This window comes from Periplaneta americana, chromosome 10 (genome assembly GCF_040183065.1).
Source record: "Periplaneta americana isolate PAMFEO1 chromosome 10, P.americana_PAMFEO1_priV1, whole genome shotgun sequence".
Lineage (NCBI taxonomy): Eukaryota > Metazoa > Arthropoda > Insecta > Blattodea > Blattidae > Periplaneta > Periplaneta americana.
In genome coordinates this window covers 88,107,871-88,120,552 of record NC_091126.1, presented here as the reverse complement: position 1 = coordinate 88,120,552, position 12,682 = coordinate 88,107,871, and the positions used below count along the sequence as shown (strand labels likewise).

The following is a 12,682-nucleotide window of genomic DNA, read 5'->3' as shown; positions in this document are numbered from 1 at the left end:
ATTCTGCTTCTGTTTGAAAAATATTATAGGAAATTCAATTTGTTATTTAATAACGTAACAAGAAATTATTCAAATCTGCTTTACAGGAAGCTTCACCTGAAAGACTAGATTTGCAAGAAATGTTTTACTCCTATAACAATATCTTTGCAACCACACGTCATTGCCTGTTGTTTAATTCTTCTACTAATATCAATATATAATAAAACCTTATCACAAAATGCAAAACTTACCTATGTTCTAGTCGCTCCAACTTTCACGAAGAAGACTTACTCCCAAATGAGAATCACTATTGGAATCAATGGAAGAAGAGTCGTTTCCGATGTTAATAATTAAACTGCAAATTAAGCTTTCAGGAATATATATTCAGCTATATCCACAGACCTAAAAGTGGGCAGCTCAGTGGGAGAGCGTTGGTACATTTAACCAAAGGTCCCGGGTTCGATACCCGGCCCCGGAACAATTTTTCCCTCGAAATTATTCAAATTAACTTTACAGGGAGTTATTCCTGAAAGCTTAATTTGCATAATACACGTCACTGTATGTAACAGAAAACCACAATTTAAAGTCACACAGAGTTAGTGTGCACTCAAATGTTGGTTGCTTGATGGTTGTCAGCCCACTTTGAGGTCTGTGGATATAGAGGGAAAAATTGGATCAGTGTTGGGTAGAGTTCCCCGGTAGCTCAGTGGGAGAATGTTGGTACGTTTAACCAAAGGCCCCGGGTTCGATACCCAGCCCCAGAACAATTTTTCCCTCGAAATTATTCAAATTAACTTTACAGGGAGTTATTCCTGAAAGCTTAATTTGCATAATACACGTCACTGTACGTAACAGAAAACCACAATTTAAAGTCACACAGTTAGTGTGCACTCAAATGTTGGTTGCTTGATGGTTGTCAGCCCACTTTGAGGTCTGTGGATATAGAGGGAAAAATTGGATCGGTGTTGGGTAGAGTTCCTGGGTAGCTCAGTGGGAGAGTGTTGGTACGTTTAACCAAAGGTCCCGGGTTCGATACCCGGCCCCGGAACAATTTTTCCCTCGAAATTGTTCAATAATTAAACTGTCCACCACATGGTCCACTTTTCTGTCGACTTCCCACATCTGCTCCGCTTCAGAAATCACATGTCTGATATGTTGCCACACCTCAGCTGTGACCTCTTGAAGGCTGTGTGGACAAGCTCGTGCACCTCTCGTAATTTGAAAGTCCAACTACTCTCTTTTCCTCACTTCTTAACGTTTACCTTTAGAATGTTTGATAATATCACTCGGTTCTGCCACTGTGACTTGTGACTGGATCAGCCATAATCACACAGTATTCCAGGCAAGTGGTACAACACTTGGTGCTACTGCAAACTGACTATCCGTTATAAATGTGTGAAGATGCAAATACTCAAAATTCATATTATTGGTTACAATTACATCAGTGAATCAACCATTGTGTAAGATATTTATTTCCGTGTCACATACGTTTTAAATGTATATATCTGTATGAGAACAGAGACGAAAGGCGCTAATCAGAAGGAAACTATTTTCTTCAAGAGCATTGTAGGTGATGCAATCAGGCACCAATCATAGTACTTCTAACCATGTGCTTCTATTTACGTTGCTTTTTTCTTATGTTGGACGGAGATTAGGTAGTCAGAGATGTATGCAATGGAGGGAGAACGGAACTGCCACCCTACCCATTATTTCCTGGCTTAGTTGCCTCATAAGTGGTGCCTTATTGGTATCACTTGTAAGATTCAGATCTGTCTTCGGACAGTTGACTAAACAACAACATGCAAAGTTGACTCACCATTTAAAAATCTATGATAAAATAAATTTTTGTTCAGATATCTGGTTTTACCAGCTGTCAGCCTTCTTGAATCACAAAAAATTACTGTTAAAATTTTGATTAATTCCACAGTATAGAAGAATGTCGACTGTTGACTCATTAACACACCACCCCCTGGAATCATCACTAACAAGATTATTACTTTTTGTAACGTCTGATTCGACATGTGGGTCTGTTTGTGACTCGAATTCAGGAACCTTTTATTCTTCTTTATCTTGAATAATTTTTCATTCGCATTTACTTTCAGTATGGTTGCAGTACTGCTTAAACTCGAACCAGCAACATTTCTTGTGAAAAATGTGTCTGCTCTACCAAGCTTTTTAAAAATTGAGCTTCTGTTTCTCGCATTTTCTTTGCTAATTTACGAAATGCAGCCCCACTTAAATTTGCGCATTTGTTTTTGTCACTCCTGTTAATGTTATGTACTTAGCCTACGTGATTGTCAACCAAAAAAAGTAAAGGATCAAATTTATACTACATGTAAATAAAAATTAACTAACCACTTCAAAATCATACTATAATATCACAAAGCCTTGAACTTTAACACACAACCACTACCATTGACCAAATAACCTGGATCATTTTACTAAACTGTAAAATAAAATCGTTAAGAGAACGACAATGCAAAGTAGTTCAAATTTAATTATGCGTCTCTGTGTTTTCAAGTTGTGAAACTATAACATGATTCCAGGCTGAAATTGATTGTTGGAGTCAGCCTTAGGAAACGATTGCAGGTTAATAATAATATTTTTAAAAAATCGTATTGTCAATTGTCATTCGTACTATAAAACTGTTTCATAATTTTTATCACATTTTAAGCGCAGTTATTAAAAAAAAAACATAAAATATTGATAAAATTAAAAATATAATGCAAAATATGTCACCCCCTAAAGCTTCCACCCCAAGGCCCGTGTCTGATGTGACTACAGGTGAATTTGCCTCTGACTATGAGATGCTTAGAGATTTGGACCAATGTACTTATACTTTGTTTACTGTATTTTAATTCTTATGTCAACAAGTGTGAACAACTTGGCAATCTACCACACAAAAGTACCGTCATTTCCCATAACTATGGCCCTGGAACACAACTATGGTCCACGATAAAACTATTCAAAGAACATTGTAGAAGTAACATAGACCGTTCGTAGATAGCTGTAGTGACTTCACTTCAAACTACAGTACAGCAAAAATATAGATAAATGAGTTACTACGATATGGAGTACAAAATTTGAATGGACCATAGTTGTGTTTCAGGACCATATTTATGGGAAATGACGATATGTATTCATATGGTTTTGTTTCGTTCATGTACATACTGTACGTACTATTTCCTATTTACACAGATAAATACATATGACTTGAAATTATATATTATATTATTACAGAAAAGGATATATCGGGAAATGAAAATAATATTTTAAAATATGTAAATGGTAGGTGTGACTTTACAGTATAGGGATTACACAGCACCAAGTGATCCTGCTTCGAAATCTGTCTGTGACCTCTTATACCATTCTGTATGTCACTGCATCTTGATGAGTTGTTTAGTCTGTAACCATAACGAATAGAAAGAAGTAGTGGTCGCACTCTGTTAATTCAAACGGCCGATACCACGCGGCACTAGTGCAGAGTTCGCTCAGTCTGTTCCGTGTGTAAGTACGTAAATACATTTAACGTAAGTTGCACTGTTTACCTTTCGCTCCATATACGTACGTAACTGGCATTGTACTTACAACATTAAGACTATTTGAAAGAAAAACACATTCATATACATCACACTGTAAAACAAATAATAGTTTAATATGTAAAACTTAACTTAGGGCTGCTTGTAGGCATGCAATATGTACTCACCAACAGTTACTTGTCCGACACTTTGGAGAATTTACGAGATGATTTGGCGGCTCTCGGAGCTTGGAGTTCTCGTCAGATTTGTTTCGTCCGGAAGAAGAACCGACATTTCATATAGTGAAAAATTAGTTTCGGTATGATATCCATGGCATGATCCAAGCAGTATCCTGTTCCCGGTGGCTGAATTACAATTGAGGTAATACTGTCTATGCACTCGTGAAATATGTCACCCCACATTCCATCGCTCAATTTTTCTTTTATTGTCTGTTCTGTTTGCATAAGCAAATGAAACACGCTCGTCAAAGGATGAGTCAGGAAGGAGATGTCACGACCAGATCCGTAATCCTTTATTTCTGTAAGTGCGGAATACGGTGATTTGTGTCCATGATGACGGAGGGAGCGGGCAAATTGGTTACATTGAATAAATTTAGAACTCTTTTTCACTACGTACCCAGCCAGGTGATATATCAAGCATTTCTCTGCAAGAGTAGATGAATTTTCTAATTCTGGAATAGCACTTTCCCAATCTTGAAATTCGGAATCATGTTGAAGGACAATTTTTTCTTTAAGATTCTTTTCCGTCGATGTTTTTATTTCTTTATTACACTGTTCTACATTTCGGGCTAGTAAACGCATTTGGTTCACGAAAGATGTCAACGGCGCATCCGATTTTGGTTCGCAGTTCCCCCCAGATGACAAGGCCTGTTTTATAGGGACGTAAATGCATTGCAACATATGTAATTGGAGGAAATCAATAGGTGAAGGATGGTCATCGCAGTTCAATGATCGCATGATTCCGAAATGGCGTTCCAGGGGATCTTGATGTAATTTTGCAGTTAACACATATCGGAACCCTTTGCTCCAAAGAAATTCACACAATTTCAGTGTACTTTGAAGAGAAACTCTCAAAGATTCCATGGTTCTGTCAGATGCGAAAGTATTGTTTGTAGTGTTGATGGAATGAAGAAAATTGATGAGGACGGTGTGAGAATTCGAACCTTTATAGAGACCTCTAATGGGGATACTTGAATTTAAGCAATCTGCAACTTGATTTAAATCCCTTGTAAAGTGTTCAGTGCTTTCACTGCCTTCGAAACCTGATGTACAAATTTCTTGATAAAATTTCAAGCCGTTGGGTACACTGTTGCTGAAGATCTGAAAGGCTAGTCTTGCACTCATTTTTTGAAAGGAAGAGGGTTCTACATGTGCTGAAGACAGTTTAGGACACACTTTAAGCCCTTTAGATGCTGAAGAATCTTCATTATACAGCAATTTATAAAAACTGAAGTATATTAATTCGTTCTTATAATAAACGACGTTTTTACAATTAAAATTGTTTCGTATACATTTTAAGATATGAACGAAGTCAGAAAATGCCCACAATTTCCTTTCATTGTCTGCAGGATTTAAAATAAAACACTTAGACTGAACCTTCTTTCCACTTATGCCTAACGATTTCCAAGCTTTCTTATTTGTTTGGCTTCCATCACATGTAAAGCCTACAACTCTTGCTCCTGCTTCCTCCGGTTGCAAAATTACTTGGATGAATATTTTTGCAAGAATGTCCCCAGGTGCAGCATTCCTACTGGCATAAATCGCGACGGATTGCACCCAGCTTTGCAAGAAGGGAATAAACATGAACACCAAAGCGTGGTTTGCCAGTTGATGTTTATGAGTGTCTGGTGTTAGATCCCCAAAATCAATGAAGCCATCTACTTTAAGTGTTGCATTATTAAACTGAATTTCTTCCCTAAGTTTCACTTCATCGAATATTAGTACACCGTATTTATTATTTTCGTCTTCATCTTTGTAGCACTGTGCAATAGCATCAATGGCGTGCGGATTTACCCCTTAGGGGCATTTAAGTCCCTTACATAATTTTCTTAGGTGTTTTTCAGAAGGGAGTGGTAGCAATTCATGTTGTAAACAATGTCTGTATCCTTTAGGTGATTTTATTTTAAGCAATAAACTTTCTAGAATGAATTCACTGCTGTACCTCTTTCCATTAGGATTCTTAATATTACATTTTTTTAATATGGTATCTACTACTATTTTCTGCTTTTTACTGAGACCTGCAGTGTCCTTATAATGCAATTCTGTACTTTTAACTTCGCTTTCTAAAGCGCTGATTCTAGCTTTGGCTGATGACAGACAGACCTCAGTTGGTTTTTTAGATATGCTATTTTTTTCTGAGGATCAGAAGCTACAGTTAGTTCCTTATTATTATTATTATTATTATTATTATTATTATTAGTAGTAGTAGTAGTAGTGGTGGTGGTGGTGGTGGTGGCGGTGGTGGTGGTGGTGGCGGCGGGGGCGGTGGTGGCGGGGGCGGCGGCAGCGGCAGAAGCATTTGGTTCACCTCTTGTTTCCGGAATATCTGTCATGCTTCTCTCAGGAAGATAATCTTCATTCTTTCTCTTTCTTTTACGAGGAGTTGTGGATTCTTGAATTTTCCGTGTTGGTCATTTTCGGGATTTGATAGGCGTTGAAAGGTACTTGGGCAGGTTCGGAAAAATATGAGGAACTGCACCTGGTTTTAATTTCCACTTCAGTCTCGGCAATTCAACTTTTTCGTTATTCACAACGAACGCGTCTACTTTAACAATAAAATCGTCTGAGAAATGAGAGTCACAAATAGAACTTGTTCGCAACAACGGCCTGTCTTTTCTTGGGATCGCCCTTGACCATTTATAAAATTCGTCCTTGTCCTTGGGAGGGGTGAGAAAGTGTTTATTGGCTGCCTTTCCACCATATCCCGCCCTACAACCCAGAACAAAACACGAAGGCATTGCTTCAAATATAACACGAGAAAAACATAATAATCTCGTCCTTTAATAAATAAATCGTGAGAGCTACTCACTTGTTACTCGTGTACGAATAATTGCACATTAGTATATTGGCACTTAAGTATTTAATGCACTTAATTACACTAAAAAGCAAACGAAATGAACGAACACTCTACTGCTTCTTTTATGGATGTTCGCTTTCAACTGAGCAATACTGATCGCAGCGCCACTAATTCGCTTGGTCACCGTCGACAATGCTGAACAGATAGGAGTGCGCACACTTCTTCTTTCTATTCGTTATGCTGTAACTCTAACTCCATGGTCAGGAATAAATGAGGCCATTATTTCTTATCAGGTTCATTTTCAAGCTAGCAGTGTACTATTCCTAACACACATGTTCTTTCAGTTAACAATTGAATGCTTGAGGTGCATTAGCATAAAATCAAATGTTATGTGCAGTCGAAAATTTATTCTTCAGAGTGACATTGAACAACATGATAGAAGCGCTAGTTAGTCTTTCGATAAGAAAATACAAACAAGAAACGTCATGGTACATCAGCTGTTTGAGGATTACACTGATCTGCATGGATTTTGGTGTTTTTAAAAAACGAGTGTTTCTGAATCAGAATTTCACGCTGATTGAGAAAATGAAATCCGTTTTCGTGTACCACGTCAGAATTTTTCACAATTCAAAATTTTATGTTTCTAATATTTTTCAGAATATTTATTTATTTTATTTATTTGTACTGTCATCATTTATACCAGTTATGGTGTACCACCACATTTCTGTATACGGGTTTCAACATAACTTCTATTACATTTACCTACAATTAGTATGCAGTCTCGACAGTCTGTTTAACTAATAACTCTTCTACTCCCGCTATTAACTTAACTCCCAAAACATTCCATTTCTCCTTATTGGTCTTAAATATCTACCATCTGTTAGTTCCACACTTTACTTACGTCCCTTCCAGCATTCTATTCTTACTAACATAAATTTAAATATCCCATCTTACTCGTCCTACTTTATGCTATATTCTATTGATCATTATTACTCTTTCAAAATATCATACATAAATTTTAACTGCCTATCCAATTTAAAATCACTATACAAACATTTCCTTTTTAACACTTCACACGGTTTTACTCATTGGAATCCTCTTCTTTCTACTATACATCATCATTATAATAATCTTGCTAAATCTTGGCATGAGTATCAAGTCACTTTAGTTTTATCATCCATTCCTTAACCTCAAGCAACACTCATAATAAACTATCTAAACATTGTAACTACTCTCACTAATATAATCTTTCAGAACTTACCTACATAACTTTCTAAGATTTACTTCTTTATCATAAACATCTACCGATCTCTATATTATGGCTTTTTTACAAAACAATAATGTAATTTTATTGTTTCAACAATAAACACTTTCTATAATTGAATGTTAACACTCCCGTCAACAATGGGATTCCACTCCACACAGTAACACAGCATTCATTATTGCACTCCACAGACGACAGTGACAATTTACTTGGATTATTGAGAACAACAATGTACTGCTAATTTTAACTAATGTTCACAAAGCACTATTTACAAATCAGAACTGTCAGTTCTCAGTTCACAGTTCGTTTGCCTTGGCTAGTTCTTCTAGCTCAGTCACTCGAGTTCACAGTATATCGAACCCCAGACCTTCAGAGACAATCCACTGAACTTCGAACTCAGGTCCCCCAACTGCGGTCCATTGCACTCGAACTCCGGACTTCCAGCGACAGTCCACTGGCCAGGATGCTCACACAGCTGCGGACACACTCAAGTCAAACTCTGGTCTCAAAGCTGGCTTCACTGCTACACAAGACTAACTGGCTTGCTGTCCAAATCTACAACAACAACTAATTGTTAGCTCACTTGCGTCTCTTCTTTTATAACCAAACAATAGTTTCGAGAAGCTACGATTTCGCGAACAATCTTCAGATACCGAGAGGATGACGCTTCCTGAAACTTCTCTGGATTTCTCCCCTCAGTCGCAGGCGCATACTCCCCCCTCTCTGCCGCGGACTAGAGTGCCGTCGTTCCACTTACGTCACGGCCCTCCAGACCTGAGCGGCTGCAGCCTTCTTCACTGCGTTTTCTCGTGTGCCCCACCCTCTGCGGGACGTGTGATCGAGCCTCGACGTGGCTGTCACAATATTAATTAACTAGACAATGTTTAAATTTCCCAACATCCATTTCAATTGCACTCCACACTACCATCATATAAGATGATGGAACATGACTACTTGGGTCTGGTCTGTATAGGAATACTCTGTACATTGTGAGGTGTGTGATGGGAGACTCATAACACATAGTCCCAGTCATCTTACTTTATACCCAAAGGATGTACCCTAACCTTTTCCTCCCCTATTACTACATATGCTAGTGGATTGTAGTGATTTTTTAGTTGTCAAGTTGAATTATCTTTCGAAATTTCGTTACGAATTTCGGTTGTGACACATGCTACAATGGGCAGTTACTTCCTAACTGATATGTTGACAGGATTGTTTGCCTTTGAAAGCTGCCAACATTCATGAAGCAAAAGTTACTAGCAAATGTTCTTTGAAATTTAAACGTAATTAATAATTAATAATATCGATCTTAATATATAATATAGTAACAATAAATAAGCTGTACATATTTCAAAGTGATTTTCGGTTTTATTTCAGCTCGTCAGACAAAATACCCTGAGGTGCAAAAAAACTGCTCATTTGAAAATATTGTAAAAAATAACATTTCAGGCTGAATTGCTACATTACAGTAAGAAGAGCATTGTTGTAGTGTAATAACATTACATTTAAGGATATTTTGACACATGAATTAGAGCTTTCGAAGTTGTTTTAGAGGATTAGTTACAATTCATCTGAGTGGCATAAAAAGCTGCTCACTTTCTTGATTGTAATCTTTTCTATAGCCTATATCAATGTTTTCATTGTTTTATCGCTTCTCTTATGTTTTTCTGTTAGGAACATTGTTGATGAATAATTATTTTGTAAATTCAACATTGAATTAATTTGCCAAAATGCCATTGAGAGCAGAAGACGTTGCAAAAGCTATTGCACTAATTGATGATGGTTGAAGTGTGCAATATGCTGCTACTGCCATAGGTGCACCATACTCAATGGTTAGGGATACTATAAAAAGGCTCAGAGAAACACAAAGTTACTCTAGGAAGCCTGGATCTGGCCAAAAACGCAAAACTACTGCCCATGACGATCGATTTATAGTACTGCAGATTTTGAGAAATCGTCTTACAACGGTGATGCAAGTCCGAAATCGGGTCCAGAATGCAACGGAAGTCAACATAAGTGTGTAGACCATTCATAGACGTCTTTGGAAAGTAACTCTAAAGTCATGTCGACCTGCAACAGCTCAGCATTGACCCCAGATCATTGAGCTTCAATTTGCCTGAGAACATGCAGAATGGACAATGGTGGAATGGAGGAGAGCACTATTCTTCGACGAGTCCAGATTCTCCATGAGATCACCAGACAGCAGGGAGAGAGTCTGAAGGTGAGGTGGAGAGCATTATGCAGCATGTGCTTTCTCTAATAGAACAGCATTCATGGAGGCTCTATAATGGTATGGGCTGGTATCTCCATGGAAGATCAGAGTTGGTTTTTGTGAGGAATGAAAACTTAAATGCTGACCACTACATTGAAGAGATCCTTTCAGAGCATGTTGTGCCTTTCATTGGAGATGAATTTTGACTGATGCACGACAACGCTCATCTGCACACTGCGCTAAGGGTAACCGCTTACCTCGAGGAAGTGGGAATTGCCAAATTAGAGTGGCCAGCATGGAGCCCTGATTTAAATCTCATTGAACACACATAAGAAAGTGGGCCGACATATCCGAAGTCCAGTGCCAGCTCCAGAGACCTTACAACATCTTCAAGCAGCACTCCTAGAGGAATGGAACAATTTTGGACAAGAAGACTTCGCTAGCATCATAAGAAGTATGGTCGAAAGAATGGAGTCTGTAATTAAAGCTAGAGGAGGACAAACCAGATATTGAAGGTTCGTTTTTTGTGAGAAGAAGAGAAGAAAATGTGGAAAAACAAACTTACGAATTAATCTTAATTCTGGGAACTGTGCTTACAACTTTTAAAACTCGTACATTTTTTTTTCTACATCACTGTACTTTGTTCTTTGTTATGGGCCGAAACATTTTTAAAGTTGTTTTTCTTAAACTTCGGCAATGTTCTTTTTATTGGAATACTGTAATTTAGCTTGAAACGTTATTTTCATTCATATTTTGAAGTGAGCGGTTTTTTGTTTTTTGCACCTCAATGTATATTTTAATATTGGATTAATAAAAAATGTATTGTTGTTGTTTCATTACATAGCTCTGTTATTTAACCTGCTTTGGTGATCTCTGGTAACAGTTGGCAACATTGAAAAATGGCCATATTAGCTGTATTCATTATTCATTTCTTAGTTGTCAGTGAATTTGTATACAAGTTTCTGACATTGTCAAAATCTTAAAACTACATAAAATCTTAAAATTATAAATTAGTAACGTTATATTAAAACTATGCACAATAAAGAAAATGAAGATTACAATGAATTACAAAATGACTGAGAATAATGTCTACTTACAATGATCTATAGCTACATATATTGGCATTTTACAAGATGATTCAAAATAATTGATAGTCTGTTTATTGCGTCCTGTAGTCATTGATATGGGGAGTAGATTCTAGCGATGGAATTCTTCATATTCCAGATGATGATATACAACATGCAGGAACACCACCCCTGAATTTTGTTAACATTTAAATACTCCTGTAATGAGTAAGAACATTATTCCTGTAAATTTTTAATAACCCCTTTTTTAATTTTCCTATTGTAGGTATTTCCTAAATATGCTGGGGTATTCTGTTGTATGATGTGTAGTCATTATAATTATGTAAAAAAAATTTCATACCGTGCAGTTTTATGTGAGAGAGAGGACAGGTCGTTTTTGTTTCTTTTGTTGCGTGAATGTATGCTAGAGTTTTTCTGGTAGTTGTTCATGTTTGTTTTCATGTAGACAAGGATTTTTAAGATGTAAACACAAGGAAGTGGTAGAATTGTAATTCTTTGAAAATATTCCTGCAACTGGTTCTATTGTTCACTTTCATGATTATTCTCGAAGCCCTCTTTTGTAATTTGAAAATTAATTTACTGTCGGTTGAGTTTCCCCAGAATATCACACCATAGATCATGAGGGAATGAAAGCAGTCTTAATAGAGAGTTTGAACAGAATCTAGACCTGACATTTTAGTTACTGAGCATAAAACACATTATATTTTACTTAGTTTTTTTGCCAGTATTTCCATATGTGTTTGCCAATTTAAATGTTGATCTAACCAAACACCCAGCTTTTTAAATTAAATTATGGTTTATTTAACGACGCTCGCAACTGCAGAGGTTATATCAGCATTGCTGGTGTGCTGGAATTTTGTCCCGCAGGACTTCTTTTACATGCCAGTAAATCTACTGACATTAGCCTGTCGCATTTAAACACACTTAAATGCCATCAATCTCAGCCGGGGTCGAACCTGCAACCTCGAGCATAGAAGGCCAGCGCTATACCAACTGTGCTACCGAGAGCGACACCAGCTTTTTAGGGACTAATCTTAAGTGAACCCCACTATAAAACAGGAACACTGTATTTGTGATTAGTTTATTTCTATTTCTTGAAAGTTTTATTTGTAGTAGGATTTGCCTCAATCCATATTTTTATTTCTTTCTCGACTGGATATTAGCTAGGAAGACATGGTTGGACTGCCATTACATGGAGTCAGCACTGGTTGAGCTTGAACCTGAGGTAACACAAAACGTCACAGTAATAAACAACAAAAATGCATGTTCTGAGCAGAATTCGAACCACGACTGCAAATATCTCTTAACCTGCAAACATTTCTTTACTATTTTGGACCTTACCTACATGCTCACATTCCGACATTGTATGAAATATCTTTGTTTGCAGGTGATTATATTAGATGTGAGAGTGCCCTGTACTCCAGTAGCTCGTCTTAATAACCATCGTGCCTGTGTTAATGGCATAGCTTGGGCACCACACTCTTCGTGTCATATATGTACAGCAGGTAATTCAGGAGGAATTTATATAATAGGATAAAATATATACACTAACATGACAGCTGTTAGATTGGAAACTGTGTCATGAAAA

General features: G+C 37.2%; 1 protein-coding gene across 5 annotated transcripts in view; it reads left to right on the top strand.

Annotated features, from left to right (window-relative positions):
* wap (DDB1 and CUL4 associated factor wap) overlaps positions 1-12,682 on the top strand; it is a 141,989-nt gene that overhangs the window by 101,492 nt on the left and 27,815 nt on the right. For all 5 annotated transcript variants that reach the window (XM_069837878.1, XM_069837881.1, XM_069837879.1 and 2 more), the window contains one exon: positions 12,482-12,599. In XM_069837878.1, coding sequence (XP_069693979.1) covers positions 12,482-12,599 — 118 coding nt within the window. The remainder of the gene's footprint in view (positions 1-12,481; positions 12,600-12,682) is intronic.